The sequence below is a fragment of the Salvelinus alpinus genome, chromosome 9 (genome assembly GCF_045679555.1).
Source record: "Salvelinus alpinus chromosome 9, SLU_Salpinus.1, whole genome shotgun sequence".
Classification (NCBI taxonomy): Eukaryota; Metazoa; Chordata; class Actinopteri; order Salmoniformes; family Salmonidae; genus Salvelinus; species Salvelinus alpinus.
Window position 1 is genome coordinate 44,619,538 of NC_092094.1, and position 23,666 is coordinate 44,643,203.

General features: G+C 46.9%; 1 protein-coding gene across 1 annotated transcript in view; it reads left to right on the plus strand.

Moving 5' to 3' along the window:
- The window catches only part of LOC139530179 (potassium voltage-gated channel subfamily KQT member 1-like), a 243,770-nt gene that overhangs the window by 142,065 nt on the left and 78,039 nt on the right, over nucleotides 1-23,666 (plus strand). Inside the window, exons 15-18 of the mRNA XM_071326349.1 lie at nucleotides 920-995; nucleotides 3,004-3,098; nucleotides 3,351-3,391; nucleotides 5,454-5,515. Coding sequence (XP_071182450.1) covers nucleotides 920-995; nucleotides 3,004-3,098; nucleotides 3,351-3,391; nucleotides 5,454-5,515 — 274 coding nt within the window. The remainder of the gene's footprint in view (nucleotides 1-919; nucleotides 996-3,003; nucleotides 3,099-3,350; nucleotides 3,392-5,453; nucleotides 5,516-23,666) is intronic.

The following is a 23,666-nucleotide window of genomic DNA, read 5'->3' on the forward strand; positions in this document are numbered from 1 at the left end:
CATCATGCAAAGCACTTGCGTGATGGAAGAAGTGGGTCTGTACTCTTGCGGCTATAGCTAGGCTACTATGTGTGCTGTTATGGTGTTTAGTTTAATGCCGGTGGTTTTCCCATTTGTTGACACAAATGAGGCGTGTTGAGCCTGTGTGTGTGTGTGTGTGTGTGTGTGTGTGTGTGTGTGTGTGTGTGTGTGTGTGTGTGTGTGTGTGTGTGTGTATGTGACTCAGATTACACAAGATGTTTGGTTGTTCCAGATTCACAGTTTTAATATTGTGGCGAAACTTACAGACGAACAACAAGTTCATCAGAGTTCAACATCCGTGAGATGTATGAGAAACCTGTTTAGTTCCAGAGGATGAGATCATACAGTTCTAGCACACAGTGTGTTTGTTTGAGAGTGTGTGTGCTTTCGTGCACACGCGTGCATGTGTTTGTGTGTGTGTGTTGGTGTTTTTTGTGTGTGTGTGTGTGTGTGTGTGTGTGTGTGTGTGTGTGTGTGTGTGTGTGTGTGTGTGTGTGTGTGTGTGTGTGTGTGTGTGTGTGTGTGTGTGTGTGTGTGTGTGTGTGTGGTAGGGAGGGGGACTCTCCTAGCCCTCGAAGCCATATGTGTTTGCTATTGCATGGTACACACATTCTGCATAAATGAATGCAGTACAAGCCAATTAGAATGGCTGGAAGCATGCAAGTTGTACAAATGTTCTGTTGTTTTCAGGACAGAAAACAAGCCAGGTTGCATTTATAAGGAAATACAACTGAGACGGGGGAAACATCTGCAGGCTTAACCCCTTGTGTGCTGGAACAAATCAAATCAACATGTATTTGTCATGTGCGCAGGATACAGCGTCATGAACAATGAAATCTTTTCTTGCCAGTTCTCGTCTCGACAGTGAAACCAAATGAAATGTGTTTGTCTCCCTCAGGTTGTCTCACGCCCACAAAGCAGCAGTCAAAGTACTCCGGAGAATGAAGTACTTTGTGGCCAGACAGAAATTTCAGGTAAAAGACAGGGTGGAGGAAGAGAGGGGAGGAGGAGGGAGGATAGAGAGAATAGTGCTGTGGTTTCTTAGGAAGGTGAGGGTAAGCACAAGGGCATGTTGTGCAGCTGCAGGACTGCCGTGTGTGCGTGTGCCCACTTGCATTTGCATATACGCAGTGTGTGGGTGCGTGAACAATGTATGTGTGTGTAAGACGGCGTCTGTGCCTGCAACTTGCACCTGCACGTCTGTGTCTGGCCTGTCGTCAGTTCAGCCTCAGTATCATGGGAACCCTGTTAACCTCTGCTTGTGTGGTTAGAGTCTCTCACTGCACAGCTGTAGGAGACTAGGCACCTACCACAGAATAGCCTCACTTGGCCTTTAGTCGTTCACAACTCTCTAATCTGAACGTGGTTGTAGTCTTCAACAGTCACCAACAAACACAGGCCACTGTTTCCGCTTCACATTCAACCATCTTCTCATTACTTCATTATTTCTAGATGGTGAACAGATCCAACCATACTGGCTCGTCATGTTTAATTGGGTGATGCAACCTCAGTCACAAGATTCTCCTCACACAAAACAACTCCCCCAACACAAGTGAAAGCCTGCTGAACAAGCCCTCTTCCCTTGGCTTCCTCATCGTCAATACACACTGCAACAACAAAGCACTGTGTTTTTTATTTTATTTATTTTTTTGTTTCACCTTTATTTAACCAGGTAGGCAAGTTAAGAACAAATTCTCATTTACAACTGCGACCTGGCCAAGATAAAGCAAAGCAGTGCGACACAAACAACAACACAGAGTTACACATGGAATAAATAAACGTACAGTCAATAACACAATAGAAAAAGTCTATATACAGTGTGTGCAGATGAGGTAAGATTAGGGAGGTAAGGCAATAAATAGGCCGTAGTGGCGAAGTAATTACAATTTAGAAATTAAACACTGGAGTGATAGATGTGCAGAAAATAAAATGTGCAAGTAGAGATACTGGGGTGCAAAGGAGCAAAAAAATAAATAACAGTATGGGGATGAGGTAGTTGGATGGGCCATCCACAGATGGGCTATGTACAGGTGCAGTGATCTGTGAGCTGCTCTGACAGCTCGTGCCCAAAGCCAGCGAGGGAGATATGAGTCTCCAGCCTCAGCGATCCTTGCAATCCGTTCCAGTCATTGGCAGCAGAAAACTGTAAGGAAAGGCGGCAAAAGGGGGAATTGGCATTGGGGATGACCAGTGAAATATACCTGCTGGAGCGCGTGCTACGGGTGGGTGCTGCTATGGTGACCAGTGAGCTGAGATAAGGCGGGGCTTTACCTAGCAAAGACTTATAGATGACCTGGAGCCAGTGGGTTTGGCGACGAATATGAAGCGAGGGCCAGCCAACGAGAGCATACAGGTCGCAATGGTGGGTAGTATATGGGGCTTTGGTGACAAAACGGATGGCACTGTGATAGACTGCATCCAATGTGCTGAGTAGAGTGTTGGAGGCTATTTTGTAAATTACATCGCCGAAGTCAAGGATCGGTATGATAGTCAGTTTTATGAGGGTATGTTTGGCAGCATGAGTGAAGGGGGCTTTGTTTGCGAAATAGGAAGCCGATTCTAGATTGGAGATGCTTATGAGTCTGGAAGGAGAGTTTACAGTCTAACCAGACACCTAGGTATTTGTAGTTGTCCACATATTCTAAGTCAGAACCGTCCAGAGTAGTGATGCTGGACGTGCGGGCAGGTGTGGGCAGCGATCGGTTGAAGAGCATGCATTTACTTGCGTTTAAGAGCAGTTGGAGGCCGCGGAAGGAGAGTTGTATGGCATTGAAGCTCGTCTGGAGGTCAATTAACACAGTGTCCAAAGAAGGGCCAGAAGTATACAGAATGGTGTTGTCTGCGTAGAGGTGGATCAGAGAATCACCAGCAGCAAGAGTGACGACTGTTGACTCGAGGGAGTCCCCTAGGGATGACCGTGGGTGACAATGTGCTGTGTGTGTTGTGTTTGGGTTGCTACAATACAATATTCCCGCTCCACAGCAAGCGAGGAAGCCGTACGACGTGAGGGACGTGATGGAGCAGTACAACCAGGGACACCTCACCATGATGGTTCGCATTAAGGAGCTACAGAGGAGGTGGGCCATTAAATCTCTCTCTTTTTACTTTGCGTTCTCTCGCTCTCTCTCTTTCTCCCTGTCTCTCTCTCTGTCTGTCTCTCGTCCTCTCTGTCTATATCTGTCTCTCAGCTTTCTTTCACTCTCTCTCTCTCTCTTTCTCTTTCTCTCTAATTCTGTCACAGACATGAAACACTAACAAATGCTACAGAGCTTCGTCCAAAGTTTCAATTTTCCCATAACGTGTCTCTTATGTTCTCCTTCTTTTCCCAGACTAGACCACACATTGGGGAAACCAGGAATGTTTTTGCCAGGTAAAACCCACCAGAGGAAACTCACCAGGACAGAGTTGATCTGATAAACTCTTGTCACTCCTCACTGTGCCCCCTCATCTCACAAACAAAGACAGCGAGGAACAACGATAAGGCTGGACTAGACTAAATCTTCTGCGAAGAGATCCCCAGTGTGTATAGTGTGTATACGTAGTGTGTGAGTGTGTATATGTTTGACTATGTGTGTTTGGTACACACGCTAGTATTTGTATGCACAACGCTGCCATCCCGTCTCCCCATCCTTCGCCGCCTTCTCTCTTATTCTCCTCCTCTGCGTGCCCCCTCCTCCCTCTTTCTCCTCTCTCCTCATCTCCTTCTTTCTCCCCCTCCTCCTTTTCCATACCACCCTCCTATCCTTCCTTCTCCTTCTCTCTTCTTCTTCTCCTCCTCCTCCTCCTGCTCTGTGTACCACCCTCCTCCTCTCCACCTCTCTCCTCCACATCTCCTCCTCTTCCTCCTCCTCCTCCATTTCTTGGCTGCCCCATGGAGCTAACAAGGGAAATAAGATGGTTAAACACTTGCTTGATTGGACCTGGTATTGGATTAGGAGTCTGGGGCTTTACTCCAGACATCCATTACAACCAGGCCAGCCATACAGGATAACACTACAGCTGCCTGCCTGCCTGTCAAATACAACCCACTACCCCCAGTCTGCCTGGCTGAGCCTGCTCTGGCCCTGCCCTGGCCCCACTACCCCCAGTCTGCCTGGCTGAGCCTGCTCTGGCCCTGCCCTGGCCCCACTACCCCCAGTCTGCCTGGCTGAGCCTGCTCTGGCCCTGCCCTGGCCGCACTACCCCCAGTCTGCCTGGCTGAGCCTGCTCTGGCCCTGCTCTGGCCGCACTACCCCCAGTCTGCCTGGCTGAGCCTGCTCTGGCCCTGCCCTGGCCCCACTACCCCCAGTCTGCCTGGCTGAGCCTGCTCTGGCCCTGCCCTGGCCGCACTACCCCCAGTCTGCCTGGCTGAGCCTGCTCTGGCCCTGCTCTGGCCCTGCCCTGGCCCCACTACCCCCAGTCTGCCTGGCTGAGCCTGCTCTGGCCCTGCCCTGGCCCTGCCCTGGCCCCACTACCCCCAGTCTGCCTGGCTGAGCCTGCTCTGGCCCTGCCCTGGCCCCACTACCACCAGTCTGCCTGGCTGAGCCTGCTCTGGCCCTGCCCTGGCCCCACTACCCCCAGCCTGCTCTGGCCCTGCCCTGGCCGCACTACCCCCAGTCTGCCTGGCTGAGCCTGCTCTGGCCCTGCTCTGGCCCTGCCCTGGCCCCACTACACTGATATACTGTTGTTATGTTTATCGGGACTCATTGCATGACTAAGAGTTATTTGCGTTAGGGGGCCCCTAAATAAAGAAGTGCATGTGTTGGGGGGTGGTGTGTGTGTGACACAGGGGTGGTAAAGCATACCATAGTACCATGGTTTCCCCTGGACATTTGACAGGCCACATTTTAATTTACTGGACATTTGAGAAATCTGCCGGACCCATATGCATTGGGTGCTTAACTACCATATGTCAATCTACTATCCCCCATAGTACAAAAGTTTACCTATTCTATTGGTCAGATTGTCAAGAAAGAACTAGCCTGTTCCAAACAGACTCTGGGACAGTTGTGTGAAGATGGATCCCAAATTCATACAACCAGTAGGTCTAGACTACATAAAAATAACTTTAAAAAGCAATGATTCTGATGAAACAGATCACAATGTATAGCTTCAAATGTTGATGAACTGCTATTTATTCACATTATAAGCGCAGCATTGCGCACAAGGCAGGAGGCTACGTGCGAATGTCTGTTACATAATGCAATTATCTGAAAACACAGTCAAAAAGGGCACCGCACATGCGAGCGTTTTCATGTGACAGAGATGAAAATATCCTTTAGAAATGTAGAACGGAGATCTAGTAGGCTACTCTGAAGCGAAGTAAGACATGCCTCATAACATGTATAGAAAGGTTCATATTTCAAACAATTAAGTCCATGTTTTCAGAAATGCATAGGCTACTGCTTCCAGCCGTCCGTTGCTGTTGGAGATGCTGTGTTGTTGTTTTTCAGAAAAAGGCGTAGATAAGGAATACCACACTGTGGGAGCCAGACTGATCCGCCTGGAGGATAAGGTAAGAACAGTCTTGTGTGTCCGTGCTCATGTGTATGTGAGACTGTGTGTGTGTGTGTGTGTGTGTGTGTGTGTGTGTGTGTGTGTGTGTGTGTGTGTGTGTGTGTGTGTGTGTGTGTGTGTGTGTGTGTGTGTGTGTGTGTGTGTGTGTGTGTGTGTGTGTGTGTGTGCCCACGCTAGCATGTTTGTGTGTGGGATGGAATCTTTTCCACAGTATGTGTTATGGCTGGTTTCGGCCCATGGCTGAGCCGTTAAACAAATACCTCCTCTTCTCTAGTGATGCGTACGTGACACACGAGGTGTTCTTTTTCTGTTCATTCACATCTCCTCAGGGTTTCTATGCTTTACCAACGACCCTCTACCCTCTGTCCTCTACAACAGTGGGTCCAAAACTGTGGGGCAACGCGCCGTACATCTTTCTTTAAGGAACTCAGTCCGGCTTTCAACTTAGTCTCCTTTTCTCTGCACCCCATGACAAATGTGTAGAATTGCAGGAAATAAGCTTTAAACCATCAACATTTTCTCTCCGCCGACCAGAGAGTTGTGAACAGTTTGTGTTATGAACAGTGCTTGTGCCCATAGAAATAAGGCGGGGGATGCTAGAAAGGGGGCCTGAGTGAAAACCCCTGGTCTACAACAACAAGTTATATTGTGACGACGGTGGGTTGTGACTTGTTTTTGTGTTTCCATGCCAAAAAGGCATTCTAATACAAGCTAAAGGGAGAGAGCACCCACACATCCCTCTGGTCCTCAGTGGAGCATGGCCAATAGGCAGCAGCTGTGTTATGTGCTGTAACCAGGCGTGACCCGCTAGGCAGAGTGGACCGGGAAGTGCCACCATGTGATGCCTGCCTGATCCCCAGTCATCAAAATCAAATCAAGTTGTATTCGTCACATGCTTGTGGACTGTGGACTAACAGTGAAATGCTTATGGGCCCTTCCCTACAACGCAGAGAGAAAGAAAATAGAGAAATAATAGAAAAGTTAAACAGGTAATAATAAAAGTTATAATAGATACATAATGAGTAATGATAACTTGGCTGTCTATACACAAGGGGTACCAGTACTGAGTCGATGTGCAGGAGTACGCGGTAACTGAGGTAGATATGCACACATACTAGAAATAAAGATATGTACAAGGAATAAAGTAGCAGATAGTAAACAGTACCACCTCATTGCACACCAGGGACCAATTTGTACCACCGTTGGTTGGTCCAACTGGAGCCTGCGGGCCGTGATGTGGTGCCCACTGCAGTCCTGTGACTGTGAGCATGTGTGCTGGCTTTCACTCGCGTCGGGAACCTTTGTTTTTCCGCTCAGGGAAGTCTCACAGGACAACAATACGGCTGGCATGGGAGCCATTAGCCTGTCTGTCATTTAGAGCTCTGCTTCCCTAGAAGCTCAGAGAGAAATTGAGTGTGTGTGTTGTGTCTTGTGTGTGTGCAGTTCAATGATTTTCTCCATTTTACCATGGTTTTTGCTATAGATATTGAATTTTGGCTCGTGGCTCCATGTCTACTATAATGCATGAGTGAAAGGACACAGCTCTCCAAACCCTCTGCTCTTGACAGGAGTGAAATGATCCTGAACTAAAGACTAACCCTACAGAGAGGAAAGGAGATTGAGTTCTGGCCCATTTGCTGTCCGTGCACGTTGTGATCTCAATCTCCTGTTTGGTAACATAAACCTCACTTTATAAAACACCCTCGCTGTCCCTCCTGCATCCTGTGGCACACAGCAAACCAACCTGACGGAAAGGTTCCTAATTAGCAGACCAGTTCATGGGAAATCGCCGATCAGAGCAGCAGGCAGCAGCAGCCTAGCGTGAGGAAACTAAAGCCCCCAAAACAAATGTGGCTCCAATCACTGCATGCTCCCCGAGTACCAATATGAATAGCGTTTTGCATGACTCGTAGGAGAGTTGCCATGGTGACCGATTCCACACAGCGGTAGCAAAAAAAGAACAGCAAAAACATGTGATACCCTCACTCGGCCTGTAATGACTGTTTTCTGTGTGTGTCCTCTCATATTATGGTTCTAGTCATGTGAATCTCTTGTTTTGATGGGCCCACGGCGGCCAGGGGCCAGCACACCTGTTGGGCTGAGAGAGGGGGGTGGTTCCAGTGCTGTGCCCCCGGCCAGCAGGTGGATGAACCCACTGACCCCCCCCCCCCCCGTCTGTCTGTGCCTCGGTCCATTCCTCCTCCCTCCACTCTGCTGCTCCAGAGGCCTGGCCAGGTCCGTCTCATATTTTGGCTTTTCCTTCTCTAGTCTCCCTCCACCCGCCTCAGCCCACACATAGAAGACAAGGGGTCTGCCTCACAGCTCACACACAGCGTCTCTACTGCAGCTGAAGGAGTTCTTCTGGTCTCAGTCTGACAAAGAGGGACATCTTGCTATGATCAAGGAGTGGATGATATAGTACAGTCATTTGATTGATTACAAGTAGTGTTTATTGCGCACAGAATAGAATTCTGATGATTGAAAAGATATTGTCCTCGTCATGTTTTAAAATGATCTCATTCTTGACCAAAGAAAGTTCGGATTTCCTAGAAAGCACCTCAATGTTGAATCATTTTCAGGTGTCACTTCTAATAGAAAACACAAACGCACAGACAGAGCCAAGCATGGTGTTATGGCAGAATCAGCCATGAATAAGGTGTTTCCCAACAGCCCTGAGGAATTATCAATCAAGTGTATACATCAGTGTGTGTTGTGTGTGCTTGTCAATGTGTGTGTGTGCCTGTCAGTGTGTGGTGTGTGTGTGTGCCTGTCAGTGTGTGGTGTGTGTGTGTGCCTGTCAGTGTGTGGTGTGTGTGTGTGTGCCTGTCAGTGTGTGGTGTGTGTGTGTGCCTGTCAGTGTGTGGTGTGTGTGTGTGCCTGTCAGTGTGTGTTCTATTGAGCTATTGATGTTTGAAGGCCCGAATGTCTGGCGAGTATCGAAACTCAAGCCAACTTTACCATGGTTTTTCACCAAGCTTTTCACTTCAGACGTTCTTTATCTGCCCTATCACTCACCTGCCTGGTAAGGTTGAAGGCCTCTCTCCTACTCAGCCTCAGAAAAAAAGCTTCTCCCAAGCGGTTGTGACGACTATTCCTGTTGCCTGCTGCACTGCTGCTTGGATCAACCCGGAAATCTGTTCCCGGTCAGCCCTGGCCTGTCTCCCCCTGTCTGGTACAGGTACCCCCCCCCCCCCCCCCCCCCTCTGTCCCGAGCTTTTGCTCGCCTCCAGCACACACACACTTACACACACACCGCAGACTTTGGACTGATCTGAATTTTAGGTAGGCTTAATTAACTTGTGAAGCTTATTATGTGAGCTTACTCAGAAACGCTTTAATTACCTAGTATATTCCTACTATTTACTTATTTTATCTCAGACTTTTATAGCCTACTGGACTCCTAGAGGGAAAGGGAAAGGGGGATACCCAGTCAGTTGTACAACTGAATGCATTCAACTGAAATGTGTCTTCCGCATTTAACCCAACCCCTCTGAATCAGAGAGCTACTCTCTCAAGTTATCTTGTTGGGGTGATTGACTCTTTGAACTTACAATGGCTAGTTCCAAGTTGTTAGATTTCTTTCTTGTGCTTTATGCTATTCAAATAAAATTTAAAACCAAATCACATTTTTTTTGTCACATGCGCCGAATACAACAGGTTACAGTGAAATGATTACTTACAAGCCCTTAACCAACAATGCTTTAAGAAGTTTTAAAATAATTAAGTGTTAAGTAAAACATAGATAAGTAACATTTTTTAAATGTTAAATAAAACAATTAAATAATTAAACAGCAGCAGTAAAATAACAATAGCGAGGCTACAGTTGAAGTCGGAAGTTTACATACACTTAGGTTGGAGTCATTAAAAATCATTTTTCAACCACTACACAAATTTCTTGTCAACAAGCTATAGTTTTGGCAAGTCGGTTAGGACATCTACTTTGTGCATGACACAAGTAATTTTTCCAACAATTGTTTACAGACAGATTATTTCACTTATAATTCACTGTATCACAATTCCAGTGGGTCAGAAGTTTACATACACTAAGTTGACTGTGCCTTTAAACAGCTTGGAAAATTCTAGAACATTATGTCATGGCTTTAGAAGCTTCTGATAGCCTAATTGACATAATTTGAGTCAAATGGAAATGTGCCTGTGGATGTATTTCAAGGCCTACCTTCAAACTCAGTGCCTCTTTGCTTGACATCATGGGAAAATCAAAAGAAATCAGCCAAGACCTCTTTTTTTTTTTTTGTTGACCTCCACAAGTCTGGTTCATCCTTGGGAGCAATTTCCAAACGCCTGAAGGTACCACGTTCATCTGTACAAACAATATCATGCAAGTATAAACACCATGGGACCACGCAGCCGTCATACCGCTCAGGAAGGAGACGCGTTCTGTCTCCTAGAGATGAATGTACTTTGGTGAGAAAAGTGCAAATTAATCCCAGAACAACAGCAAAGGACCTTGTGAAGATGCTGGAGGAAACAGGTACAAAAGTATCTATATCCACAGTAAAACGAGTCCTATATCGACATAACCTGAAAGGCCGCTCAGCATGGAAGAAGCCACTTCTCCAAATCCGCCATAAAAAGCCAGACTACGGTTTGCAAATGCACATAGGGACAAAGATCGTACTTTTTTGAGAAATGTCCTCTGGTCTGATGAAACAAAAATAGAACTGTTTGGCCATAATTACAATCGTTATGTTTGGAGGAAAAAGGGGGAGGCTTGCAAGCTGAAGAACGCCATCCCAACCGTGAAGCACAGGGGTGGCAGCATCATGTTGTGGGGGTGCTTTGCTGCAGGAGGGACTGGTGCACTTCACAAAATAGATGGCATCATGAGGTAGGAAAATTATGTGGATATATTGAAGCAACATCTCAAGATATCAGTCAGGAAGTTAAAGCTTGGTCGCAAATGGGTCTTCCAAATGGACAATGACCCCAAGCATACTTCCAAAGTTGTGGCAAAATGGCTTAAGGACAACACAGTCAAGGTATTGGAGTGGCCATCACAAAGCCCTGACCTCAATCCTATGTAAAATTTGTGGGCAGAACTGAAAAAGTGTGTGCGAGCAAGGAGGCCTACAAACCTGACTCAGTTACACCAGCTCTGTCAGGGGGAATGGGCCAAAATTCACCCAACTTATTGTGGGAAGCTTGTGGAAGACTACCCGAAACGTTTGACTCAAGTTCAACAATTTAAAGGCAATGCTACCAAATACTAATTGAGTGTATGTAAACTTCTGACCCACTGGGAATGTGATGAAAGAAATATAAGCTGAAATAAATCATTCTTTCTACTATTATTCTGACATTTCACATTCTTAAAATTAAATGGTGATCCTAACTGACCTAAGACAGGGAATTTTGACTAGGATTAAATGTCAGGAATTGTTTAAATTTATTTGACTAAGGTGTATGTAAACTCCTGACTTCAACTCTATATACAAGGGGTACCGGTACAGAGTCAATGTGCGGGGGCACCGGTTAGTTGAGGCAATTGAGGTAATATGTACATATAGGTAGAGTTAAAATGACAAAGTGATAAACATTGCCCCATGACAATGTTTGTTCCCACACTCGAGACTCTCACTCTTTATTGGTTACATGGACTCTTGGTCTCCCATCCTATTCTAACCACCTCTCGCCGGCTTTGTATTCATGTTACCTGATGAAATTGCTGTACAATATGATCTTTTTACCATTCAAATGTCATTAAAAAATCAACACAGCAGAGCTCTCCCTGTCCTCTGCTGTGCCCTGATTGTATTACTGTTGATGATATCTGGAAATGTGCATGTACACCCTGGCCCATCTACTGTTGCTAGCCCCAATTCTGACTTGTGCTCTGATATCTGCTTCACTGATTTCTGCTCTCGTAAAAGCCTGGGTTTCTGCACGTTAACACTAGAAGCTTATGACCTAAAGCTCCAATCCAGATGTGTTGGTCATTACTGAGACGTGATTAAGAAAGAGTGTTTTGAACACTGATGTTAACCTTTCTGGTTATAACCTGTTTGGCAAGACAGATCTTCCAAAGGTGGTGGAGTGGCAATCTTTACCAAGGAACACCTTCAGTGCTTGGTTGTCTCCACCAAGTCTGTCCCCAAACAATTTGATTTGCTGATTTTAAGGATTAAACTTTCAAATAGCTCTTTGTTGACCTTTGCTGGGTGTTATCATCCACCATCAGCACCGGCCTGTACCCTAAATGCCCTAAACTCACTCCTGGCCCCTTACATTAAGTCTGAATGTGTCCTGCTAGGTGACCTAAACTGGGACATGCTTAAACCAGCTGACCAAGTCCTAAAACAATGGGACTCCCTAAATCTCTCTCAGATTATTACCAATCCCACAAGGTATGACTCCAAACACCCAGAAAAGGCTACTCTCCTTGATGTTATCCTCACAACTAATCCTGATAGGTATCAGTCTGGTGTTTTCTGTAATGACCTTAGTGATCACTGTTTTACAGCCTTTGTTTGTAACGGCTGCTCAGTTAAACGACCTGTCCTGATTTGTCATGGACGCTCGCTAAAAAACTTGAATTAGCAAACTGTCACGCCCTGGCCTTAGTATTCTTTGTTTTCTTTATTATTTTAGTTAGGTCAGGGTGTGACATGGGGAATGTTTGTGTTTTGTCGTTTTGGGTGGTTATATGGTAAAGGGGGTGTTGGGTTTAGTGTATGAGTTTTGTGTTGAGTGAATGTTTCTAGGTATGTCTATGGTTGAGTGTATGTTTCTAGGTATGTCTATGGTTGCCTGAGTGGTTCTCAATCAGAGACAGATGTCTTTCATTTGTCTCTGATTGGGAGCCATATTTAAGGCAGCCATAGGCATCATGCATTTGTGGGTAATTGTCTATGTGTAGTGTTTGTGTCAGCACAATTTTTTCTATATAGCTTCACGGTCGTCTGTTTGTTATTTTGTTAGTTTGTGTATAGTGTTCGTTTCGTGGTTTTCTCTCTTCTAATAAAAGAAGATGTATTTTTCACACGCTGCGCCTTGGTCCAATCTCTCACCGCAAGACGATCGTGACACAAACCTTCCTTCATGACCTGGCCTCTGTAAATTGGTATAGAATCAGCTTGATCCCCTCTGACGAAGACGCTTGGATCTTCTTATTCTTAACAAACACGACCCCATAATGAAAATGAGAATTAAAAATAGGTTCAGCCCCTGGTTTGACCGTTATCTGGCAGAGTTACTCCACCTCAAGAACACCATTTGGCTGATGGCTCGGCACACAAATACTTTGGCTGTCTGTCTGGCAGGCAAATTAGAAATAAGTGCACTCAGGCTATCCGGAAGGCCAAAGTTAGTTAGTATAAGGAGCAGTTCTCTGTGAGTCTAACCCCAAGAAGTTCTGGAAAATGGTTAAAGACCTGGAGAATAATGTCACGCCCTGACCATAGTTTGCTTTGTATGTTTTATGTTTTGGTTGGTCAGGGTGTGATCTGTGTGGTCATTCTATGTTGTATGTCTGGTTTGTATATTTCTATGTGTTTGGCCTGATATGGTTCTCAATCAGAGACAGGTGTTTTGCGTTGTCTCTGATTGGGAACCATATTTAGGTAGCCTGTTTTGTATTGTGGGTTGTGGGTTATTGTCTATGTTATGTTGCATGTTAGCACATTGTTTATATAGAGGTCACGTTCGTCTTATTCATTTTGTTTTGTAAGTTTGTTTAAGTGTTCTTCATTAAATATAGAAGAATGTATTCAAACCACGCTGCGCTTTGGTCCGCTTCTTACGACGATCGTGACAAATAAACCCTTCTCCTCACAGCTGCCCATGTCCTTAATGTTGATGATGTGGTTGTTACTGACAAGGAGCACATGGCTGAGCTCTTTAATTACCACTTCATTAATTTGGCTCAGCCATGCTTCCTTGCCCGTCCAACATTTCCTCATCTGCCACCCCTTCTAATGCGACTAGCCCTGATGCTCCTCCCTCTTCTTCCCCTGCCCCGCTACACAGTTTCTCCCTGCAGGCGGTCACTAAGTCTGAGGAGCTAAAGGAGCTCCTTAAACTTGACCCCAAGTTTAAAGGGTCAAGTTTAAGGTTGCAGCCCCTATCATCACCGAGCCTATCTCTGACCTTTCTCTGTCTCTCCTCTCTGGGGAGGTTCCCAGTGCTTGGAATGCAGCCACAGTGTGTTGTTTATTTAAAGGGGAGATCAAGCTAATCCTAACGGTTATAGGCCAATATCTATCTTGCCCTGTTTATCAAAAGTGTTGGAAAAACTTGTCAATAATCAACTCTACTGGCTTTCTTGATGTCTATAGTATTCTCTCTGGTATGCAATCTCACGTTATGGATGTGTCACTGCAACCTTAAAGGTCCTAATTGATGTCACCATTGCCCTTGATTCTAAGCAATGTTGTGCTGCTATTTTTATTGACTTGGCCAAAGCTTTTGATACGGTAGACCATTCCATTCTTGTGGGTCAGCGAAGGAGTATTGGTGTCTCTGAGGGGTCTTTGGCCTATTTTGCTAATTACCTCTCTCAAAGAGTGCAATGTGTAAAGTCATAACATCTGCTGTCTCATCACTGCCTGTCACCAAGGGAGTACCCCAACGCTCGCTCCTAGGCCTCACGCTCTTCTCCATTTACATCAACAACATAGCTCAGGCAGTAGGAAGCTCTCTCATCCATTTATATGCAGATGCTACAGTCTTATACTCATCTGGCCCCTCCCTGGGGGCTTTCTTAGTGTCCAACAAGCTTTCTCTGCCCTTACCCTTGTTCTGAACAGCTCCAAAACAAAGGTCATGTGGTTCGGTAAGAAGAATGCCCCTCTCCCCAACGGTGTACTTACTACCTGTGAGGGTTTAGAGCTTGAGGTAGTCACCTCATACAAGTACTTGGGAGTATGGCTAGACGGTGCACTGTCCTTCTCTCAGCACATGTCAAAGCTACAGGCTAAAGATAAATCTAGACTTGGTTTCCTCTATGGTAATCGCTCCTCTTTCACCCCAGCTGCCAAACGAACCCTGATTCAGATGACATCATTTATAGATCAGAAGGTAAGGGTGCTCTCGAGTGGCTAGATGTTTTTTACCATTTGGCCATCAGATTTGCCACCAATGCTCCTTATAGGACACATCACTGCACTCCTCTGTAAACCGGTCATCTCTGTATACCTGTCGCAAGACCCACTGGTTGATGCTTATTTATAAAACCCTCTTAGGCCTCACTCCCCCCTATTTGAGATATCTACTGCAGCCCTCATCCTCCACAAACAACACCCGTTCTGCCAGTCACATTCTGTTAAAGGTCCTCAGAGCACACACATCCCTGGGTTGCTCCTCTTTTCAGTTCGCTGCAGCTAGCGACTGGAAAGAGCTGCAAAAAACACTCAAACTGAACAGTTTTTATCTTCATCTCACTTTCAAGGCTCAATCATGGACGCTCTTACTGACACTTCTGGCTACTTCGCGTGATGTTGTCTGTGCCCAACAATGTTTGTACCATGTTTGTTCTGCTACCATGTTGTGCTGCTGCCATGTTGTGTTGCTACCATGTTGTTGTCATGTTGTGTTGTTGCCATGCTGTGTTGTTGTCTCTCTTTATGTAGTGTTGTTGTGTCTCTCTTGTCGTGATGTGTGGTTTGTCCTACATTTGTATTTTTAATCCCAACCTCCTCCCCGCAGGAGGCCTTTTGTGTGTGTGTGTGCCTCAGTGTATGTTCATCAGTGTGTGTGCCTCAGTGTGTGTTCATCAGTTTGTGTGCCTCAGTGTATGTTCATCAGTGTGTGTGCCTCAGTGTGTGTTCATCAGTGTGTGTGCCTGTCAGTGTGTTTTCATCAGTGTGTGTGCCTCAGTGTGTGTTCATCAGTGTGTGTGCCTGTCAGTGTGTGTTCATCAGTGTGTGTGCCTGTCAGTGTGTGTTCATCAGTGTGTGTGCCTGTCAGTGTGTGTTCATCAGTGTGTGTGCCTGTCAGTGTGTGTTCATCAGTGTGTGTTCATCAGTGTGTGTTCATCAGTGTGTGTGCCTGTCAGTGTGTGTGTCTGTCAGTGTGTGTTCATCAGTGTGTGTTCATCAGTGTGTGTTCATCAGTGTGTGTGTCTGTCAGTGTGTGTTCATCAGTGTGTGTGTCTGTCAGTGTGTGTTCATCAGTGTGTGTGCCTGTCAGTGTGTGTTCATCAGTGTGTGTGCCTCAGTGTGTGTTCATCAGTGTGTGTGCCTGTCAGTGTGTGTTCATCAGTGTGTGTGCCTCAGTGTGTGTTCATCAGTGTGTGTGTCTGTCAGTGTGGGTTCATCAGTGTGTGTGCCTGTCAGTGTGTGTTCATCAGTGTGTGTGTGTCTGTGAGTGTGTGTTCGTCAGTGTGTGTGCCTGTCAGTGTGTGTTCATCAGTGTGTGTTCATCAGTGTGTGTGCCTCAGTGTGTGTTGTGTACTAGCTCTGACTTCACTGATAGCTACTTTATTGAGTAAAAAGGTACTATGACTGTGATATGTGGTTGTCCCACCTAGCCATGAATGGACTAACTGTAAGTTGTTCTGGATAAGCCTAAATGACTCAAATGTAAAATGCGCCTTTCAATGTAACCCCCCTGGCTTTCTGTTCTCCCATTCTTGGTTAGCCTCCAACCACCACTACTTCTGTGTTGTGATGTGTAGCACCAGCCAGCCACTATTACCCTCCTCTCCTCTCTCCCTCCGACACGAAACATCAACAGACAATGACTGAGAGCTCTGCTGCTCTTTGACTGGCTGTGTGTGGAGCCTTCAGGCCTTGTCCCGGTTCTGTCAGCACATCAGTCCTGGAAGCATTAATTACGCACGCACGCGCGCACGAACACACACACACACACACACACACACACACACACACACACACACACACACACACACACACACACACACACACACACACACACACACACACACACACACACACACACACACACACACAGTGTCAGTCGTGGGAGCATTAATCTTAGTGGGGGCGAAAGTTGTGAAGCATTTGAGTGGCGTGGTGGGGAGTAATAGTGCCTTAATGCTTGTGCCCTGTACACCGCCAGACAGTGATTTATATCACACAGACAAAGCCAACACGTCCAGCCTATAGCTCTTTCTGTCTTTCTCTAGCTTCTTTGGAAAGGAGGCGGCAGCACAGCTTTGGGTTGAATTCTCCAGCCGGAGTGGGGATGAAGACAGATTGCAGGCCGTGACAGTCTGTTATCTTTCTGTCAGACGGTGTCCGTGAAAAATACAGAAACAACAAGCTCCAACGAAGACCAACAACTTAGTGGTTGTAAAAGGAGCCGAGAGAAGACTGAATACTTTGTGTCACAAACCCCTCCTGTTTGCATGAGAAAACACACAAACATGTTCTTGGGCCTCTAGCAACAATAAGTGATTTTTTCAACCCCCCCTCATTCCAGTGTTACACAAGGTGGGACAGTGCCCTTCTAATGGCTAAAATACTTTCTCTTCATTCGGTTCAGTTCTTGTCTCAAGCCTACATCTTATATTTGGTCATTTACTATCACATGTTTATCCCATTCCCTACCATAGTCATGTGCTTGGCTCAATAGTCAAAATAGAGGTTTGAGTTGAGGGCAAAAACATCAGTCTGCAGTGTTGAAAGCATCAGCCTCAGCTTAATGCACCCTCCAGACATGTCCAGACATGTCTCTGTACCAGACGTCATTATTTGCCTTACTCAAAGTAAATGGCCCATAAATCAGGGTTCTGCGGTTGGCTGCTGTACACTATCGCAGTGCAAATATAACACGTATATCCTACATATTAGCACTAGGCGTATGCACAGAGGAATGTTCTCCTCCTAACGACATCTCAATTAGACAAGTATGCTGTAAATTAAACCAAGGCTGAATACTGAGAATACCTCAGCCCCTAAAGCCCCTTACAAACCCTGGTCTCTGTGCCCTACTGTGTTTTGTCAGTGGCCCAAATGGCACCCTATATAGTGCACTATTGACCAGGACCAATCGGGCTCCGTTCAAAAGTAGCGCACTACATAAGGACTATGGCTCCATTTGGGACGCGGCCTGTGTGTAGGAGAAGTCCATCTGTAACGTGTTTAGCCCTCCACCCCATCCCCAAACAGCCAGGGCCTAGTGGTACTCTGTTTAGACTGGTTGGCCAAGCACTAGCCAGTGACAGGGCTGGCCTGGTAAACATACACACTACTTTAGTCCATCCGGCCTGCCGGCCCTGCTAGTCTCACCGTCTCACCATCTCACCGCAGGGCATGTCCACAACACGTCCTCTTGCTCGTCTGTTGCTGTCTCCACCAAACAGGAACAAGCTAATTATCTCGACATCAAGGGACGGGAGGGATGAGGGAGAGAGGAGGGGTGTACAAGGAGCGACAGACTGACAAAAGCAACCATGTCCACAGCACTTCCTCTCTCCTCTCTGTCTCTCTCCTCTCTTGTTCCTTCACCAAACAGGAACAACCTCATTATCTCGACATCAAGGGATGGGAGGAGAGGGGGGGGGGCAGACTAACAACAGTAACAGGGACCAATGGCCCATAACTCAACAGAGATAGTAGCTTCAGTCGATCTGTGGTGTAGTTGTTCTCTCATCACTTTTTGGCCACAGGGCTCAGAGTAGCTTTCAAAGAGTCTCATCTCAGTGCTATGACAAGAAATTTATAGACTGGGAGGAGGGTTAGAGGCGACTTCCTAAGTGACTGGAACCACAGGTCTGTGTCATCAAAATAGCAATGACAATGCAGAAAGCTTAAGGTTTTATCATTGTATTCAGTTCAGCCTCACTGTTCTCTCCTGGATTTGTGTTTGAGAACAATTTTCTTGCTTCAATCTACTGTACTTATCCGCTGCTAGATTCACACACAGTTCTTATGTCAGTCCAGGCCTAAATGAAACGCTCTTATGTTGACAGGACCACATAGCCCATATGAATGTTGAAAGTGCTCTTTCCGTGGTTCAGGACCCAACAGACTGTGTAAGTAAATACTAGGGGCTCTTGAGAGCGTGCCACCTCAATGGGCAGCGCTGTGCCACCTCAATGGACAGCGCCGTACCACCTCAATGGGCAGCGCTGTGCCACCTCAATGGGCAGCGCCAAACCACCTCAATGGGCAGCGCTGTGCCACCTCAATGGGCAGCGATGTGCCACCTCAATGGGCAGCGCCGTACCACCTCAATGGGCAGCGCCGTACCACCTCAATGTGCAGCGCCGTACCACCTCAATGTGCAGCGCTGTGCCACCTCAATGGGGAGCGCCGTACCACCTCAATGGGCAGCGATGTGCCACCTCAATGGGCAGCGCCGTACCACCTCAATGTGCAGCGCTGTGCCACCTAAATGTGCAGCGCCGTACCACCTCAATGTGCAGCGCCGTACCACCTCAATGGGGAGCGCCGTACCACCTCAATGGGCAGCGCCGTACCACCTCAATGGGGAGCGCCGTACCACCTCAATGGGCAGCGCCGTACCACCTCAATGGGCAGCGCCGTACCACCTCAATGGGGAGCGCCGTACCACCTCAATGGGGAGCGCCGTACCACCTCAATGGGCAGCGCTGTACCCTGCTCTCCACTGGGAGCTGTGGGAAGAGTTCAGTTCTCTCTCAGAGTTCTCTCTTTATCTCCCTTTCCCTCTGGTCCTGACGACAGAGCTGCCTGTAGTGTGGCTGCAGTGCGGCTGGGCCGGGGAGCCAGACTGACCAGAGTGGACTAAACAAAGAGAGGAAACTTGGCAAGGAAACCGCCACCGCTGCGGCAGGCAGGCAAGACACTCTGCTCTACTGTACTGAGCCGAGCCAGACCTAGGCTGCGTCCCCGATGGCACCCTATTCCCTACACAGTGCACTACTTTTGATTAAAGCTCTGGTCTAAAGTAGTGCACTATATATAGGGAATAGGGCTCTGGTCTAAAGTGGTGCACTACATATAGGGATCTGGTCTAAAGTAGTGCACTATATATAGGGAATAGGGCTCTGGTCTAAAGTGGTGCACTATATATAGGGATAGGGCTCTGGTCTAAAGTAGTGCACTATATATAGGGAATAGGGCTCTGGTCTAAAGTAGTGCACTATATATAGGGAATAGGGTGCTTTTTGGGACACCAACCTAGCACTAGCACTGCAGAAATGGCAAACCCCTCAGGGGCTTCAGGGCTAACCCCGGATATGTCTAGACTAGACTGGGCAGTGTTCAGAACGAGCTACAGCTCCTTTCTTCTCAATCAAAGGTGATCTAGTTCACTGAATCCTGTTACGCCCAGGTTCTTTATGTCACAAACTCGAATTGCCTGAAAGGCTAGGGCCAATTCAGATGTGCGGAAATGCTGATTCAGCGAGCTCACACAATGCTGCATTGAGCGGACCAAGATATCTCATACTCTTAGCCGTTTCACGTTGACTCGCTCGCTCCCGCACGCACGCACGCACGCACACACACACACACACACACACACACACACACACACACACACACACACACACACACACACACACACACACACACACACACACACACACACACACACACACACACACACACACACACACACACACACACACACACACACACACACACACACACACACACACACACACACACACACATAGCTTGTGCTGTGTCTGCCTCTCTACTGCAGCCCAGTCTCAGTAAATCACAGCTGGGCAGTATGCTGTGGATGCAGTCTTCCAGACATGTTCTGCCTTCCTCTCTCAGCGTCAATCTCTAATTTCAGCCTAGACCCTATGTACTGTGTCTTTACCACATGCTCGCAGACAGACAGTCAGCTATCCCAGCAGACCTGGGTCCAAATAGCATGTGTTTTTGTTCAAATACTACTAAATAAACAGGGTTTAAACTTGTAGGATCCATTGGTTCCATTGCGGTGGGCATGCTAAATGAATCACAGCTAAATGATTTGAAGGAAAACAACAACTATCTGAACCCAGGTCTGTCTCAGTCAGTCAACCAGTCCCTGTTCTTCTCCACCATGCCCAGAGGATTACAGGTCTACACTCTCATTTCACAGTGTTTAAATCATATCTCTGCAGCCACAACTGTCTCTGGCTCATGTCAGATTGGACACTCACTGTTTCTCCCCCCATGCCTCTCTCCTTTCTCTGTTTCTCACCCCACGTCTCTCTCTCTCTCCCCTCTCCTCTTTCTGTTTCTCGGGTCTCTCTCTCTCCCCTCTCCTCTCTCTGTTTCTCCCCCCACGTCTCTCTCTCTCTCCCCTCTCCTCTCTCTGTTTCTCCCCCCACATCTCTCTCTCCCATCTCTCTCTATTTCTCCCCTCATGTCTCTCTCTCTCTCCCCCTCTCCCCTTCTCCTATATCTGTTTCTCCCTCCATGTCTCTCTCTCTCTCCCCTCTCCTATCTCTGTTTCTCCCCCCACGTCCCTCTCCGCTCTCTGTTTCTCCCTCATGGCCCTCTCCTCTCTCCTCAGTCTGTATCTATGTTACACCCGCTGTGGGGCCCGCTAACTTGGCTGTAAAAACCCACACTACATTTGCCTTTTAATTACCTGAGCTTGACAGGCTCCCGGTTTATGTTTTTGCACATTTATTTTATTGTCTGGGTCTAAACCCCCTGCTGGCTCTCCTTGCCCCTGTAATCTTAGGGTGCGTCCCAAATGGCACTCTATTCATTTTGTAGTGCACTACTTTTGACCGGGGCCCATGGTCTCCTAGACAGATCGGTCCAACAGTCCTACAGGAGAGGACAGGGTGAGAACCATAAGAAGGTTATGACAAGGGAAATAGAAGCCTGTCTTTATGAGTCCCATAGTGTTGTCTACACTCTACACTAAGTACCCCTGGTGCCACCCCACTGTGGAGCCCCATTAAATCAGTCTGCTACAGTACGTGGAGGATACATTTAAATGCCAGAACCAAGAGCTACTACACAGACCACAGAGTGTAAATGTCATTGTTAACTCTCTGCGACTGGGGACCAATCTGTCTGTGTGTGTGCGTGCGTGCGTGCGTGCGTGCGTGCGTGCGTGCGTACGTGTATGTATGTGTCTCTCTGTATATGAGTGTGTGTGTGTGTACATGTGTGTGTGTTTGCGTGTGTGTACTGTGTCTTTTACTTGCCTTACGTGAACCCATAAAGAGTCATAAATAAAAAAACATGATGAACGAAACATGCGTCTAGCTTACCCTAAGGGCCCTGGTCAAAAGTAGTGCATTATATAGGGAATATGATGCTATGGGCCCTGGTCAAAAGTAGTGCACTATATAGGGAATATGATTCTATGGGCCCTGGTCAAAAGTAGTGCATTATATAGGGAATATGATGCTATGGGCCCTTGTCAAAAGTAGTGCACTATATAGGGAATATGATGCTATGGGCCCTGGTCAAAAGTAGTGCACTATATAGGGAATATGATTCTATGGGCCCTGGTCAAAAGTAGTGCACTATATAGGGAATATGATTCTATGGGCCCTGGTCAAAAGTAGTGCACTATATAGGGAATATGATTCTATGGGCCCTGGTCAAAAGTAGTGCACTATATAGGGAATATGATTCTATGGGCCCTGGTCAAAAGTAGTGCACTATATAGAGAATATGATTCTATGGGCCCCGGTCAAAAGTAGTGCACTATATAGGGAATATGATTCTATGGGCCCTGGTCAAAAGTACTGCACTATATAGGGAATATGATTCTATGGTGCCATTTGGGATGCATCCCAGACCTCAGATCCTGGAATGATTTTAGTTACCTGTTACTAATGCAGGAGCATTTATGAATCTGTAAAATAGTTGACTGGACCGGGCCCGTGCTAAACGCTGGTGCCTCTGTCTCGTTCCAGCCTGCACTGGCTCTTGTCTTTACCTATTGCTTTTAATGGGGTCAGGTTCCGCGAAACAGAACAGAACACTTTACAAGCTTTTTTAAATGATTCCCATTGTACGATAGCACAGTGTTTCTTGGTAATGACTAATGATTTTTACTGGAAGGAGTAAAGTGGTAGTGTGGGTTGGTCTGGTGCTTCAGGGATTGTGTTTCCCTTCAGGAACACATTCAGTGGTCCTCCCTTTCCATCGGGCACAGATTCACTTTCTATTGACTTCCTGCTCCTTTGAGTTGACTCACTTGATTTGAAGACATCATTAAGTCATTTAACCAAGATGGCGTAGCAGTCAGACATCTTTGTCTTGTCGTGTCCCGTGTATATATCTTTTTTCCCCCTCGTATATATTTAGTATATATTTTTTATATTTCTAACCTCAATTTCAACATACACTCCTGCAACCCGCCTCACCCAATGTGATATGGATCTGCTATTTTCTATACTTTAGAACCGGAACCCCCAACAGAAGCTAGCCAGCTAACCTAGCTACTAGCTGGTAGTCAGTTAGCTACTGCTAGCGGTCATCAGATAACCTCAGCCCATACAACTCCTGCCAGTCTGCACAGCGCGATTCAACCCAGAGCATATCGAACTGCTTTTTCTTTACCACATCTACTACATCTCCACATCTCCGGATTCCTACCGCAAGCTCTGAACCTTTTTACCTGGATCATCGCAGCTAGCTAGCTGCTATCCGAGTGGCTACTCCTCGCTAACCTCTCTGTCCCGAAGCATGCACCAGTTAACCTGGAGCTAGCCCTGAGCTAGGCCCACCTCCCGGCTAGCTGACGAGGTCCATCAGCCAATTTCTTGCGCTACAATACCTATTTTGCCAATTGGCCTGGACCCTTTTACTGCCTACACGGAGCCCTGACGATTCATCATGACTGGTCTGCCGACGAACCATCCGAGGGGGTTTCAACAGACTCTTCCGTCGCGACGTCCCGTAAGGCCCTTCTGCTAGCCTGTTAGCCCCAGCCCGCTAGCTGTCTGAATTGCCGTGTCTCCAGCTCGCCTAGCTACTCACTGGACCCTATGATCACTCGGCTAAGCATGCCTCTCCCTAATGTCAATATGCCTTGTCCATTGCTGTTTTGGTTAGTGATTATTGTCTTATTTCACTGTAGAGCCTCCAGCCCTGTCAATATGCCTCAGCTAGCCCATTTGTTCCACCTCCCACACATGTAGTGACCTCACCTGGTTTAACGGGTGTCTCTAGAGACAAAACCTCTCTCATCGTCACTCAATGCCTAGGTTTACCTCCACTGTACTCCCATCCTACCATACCTTTGTTTGTACATTATGCATTGAATCTATT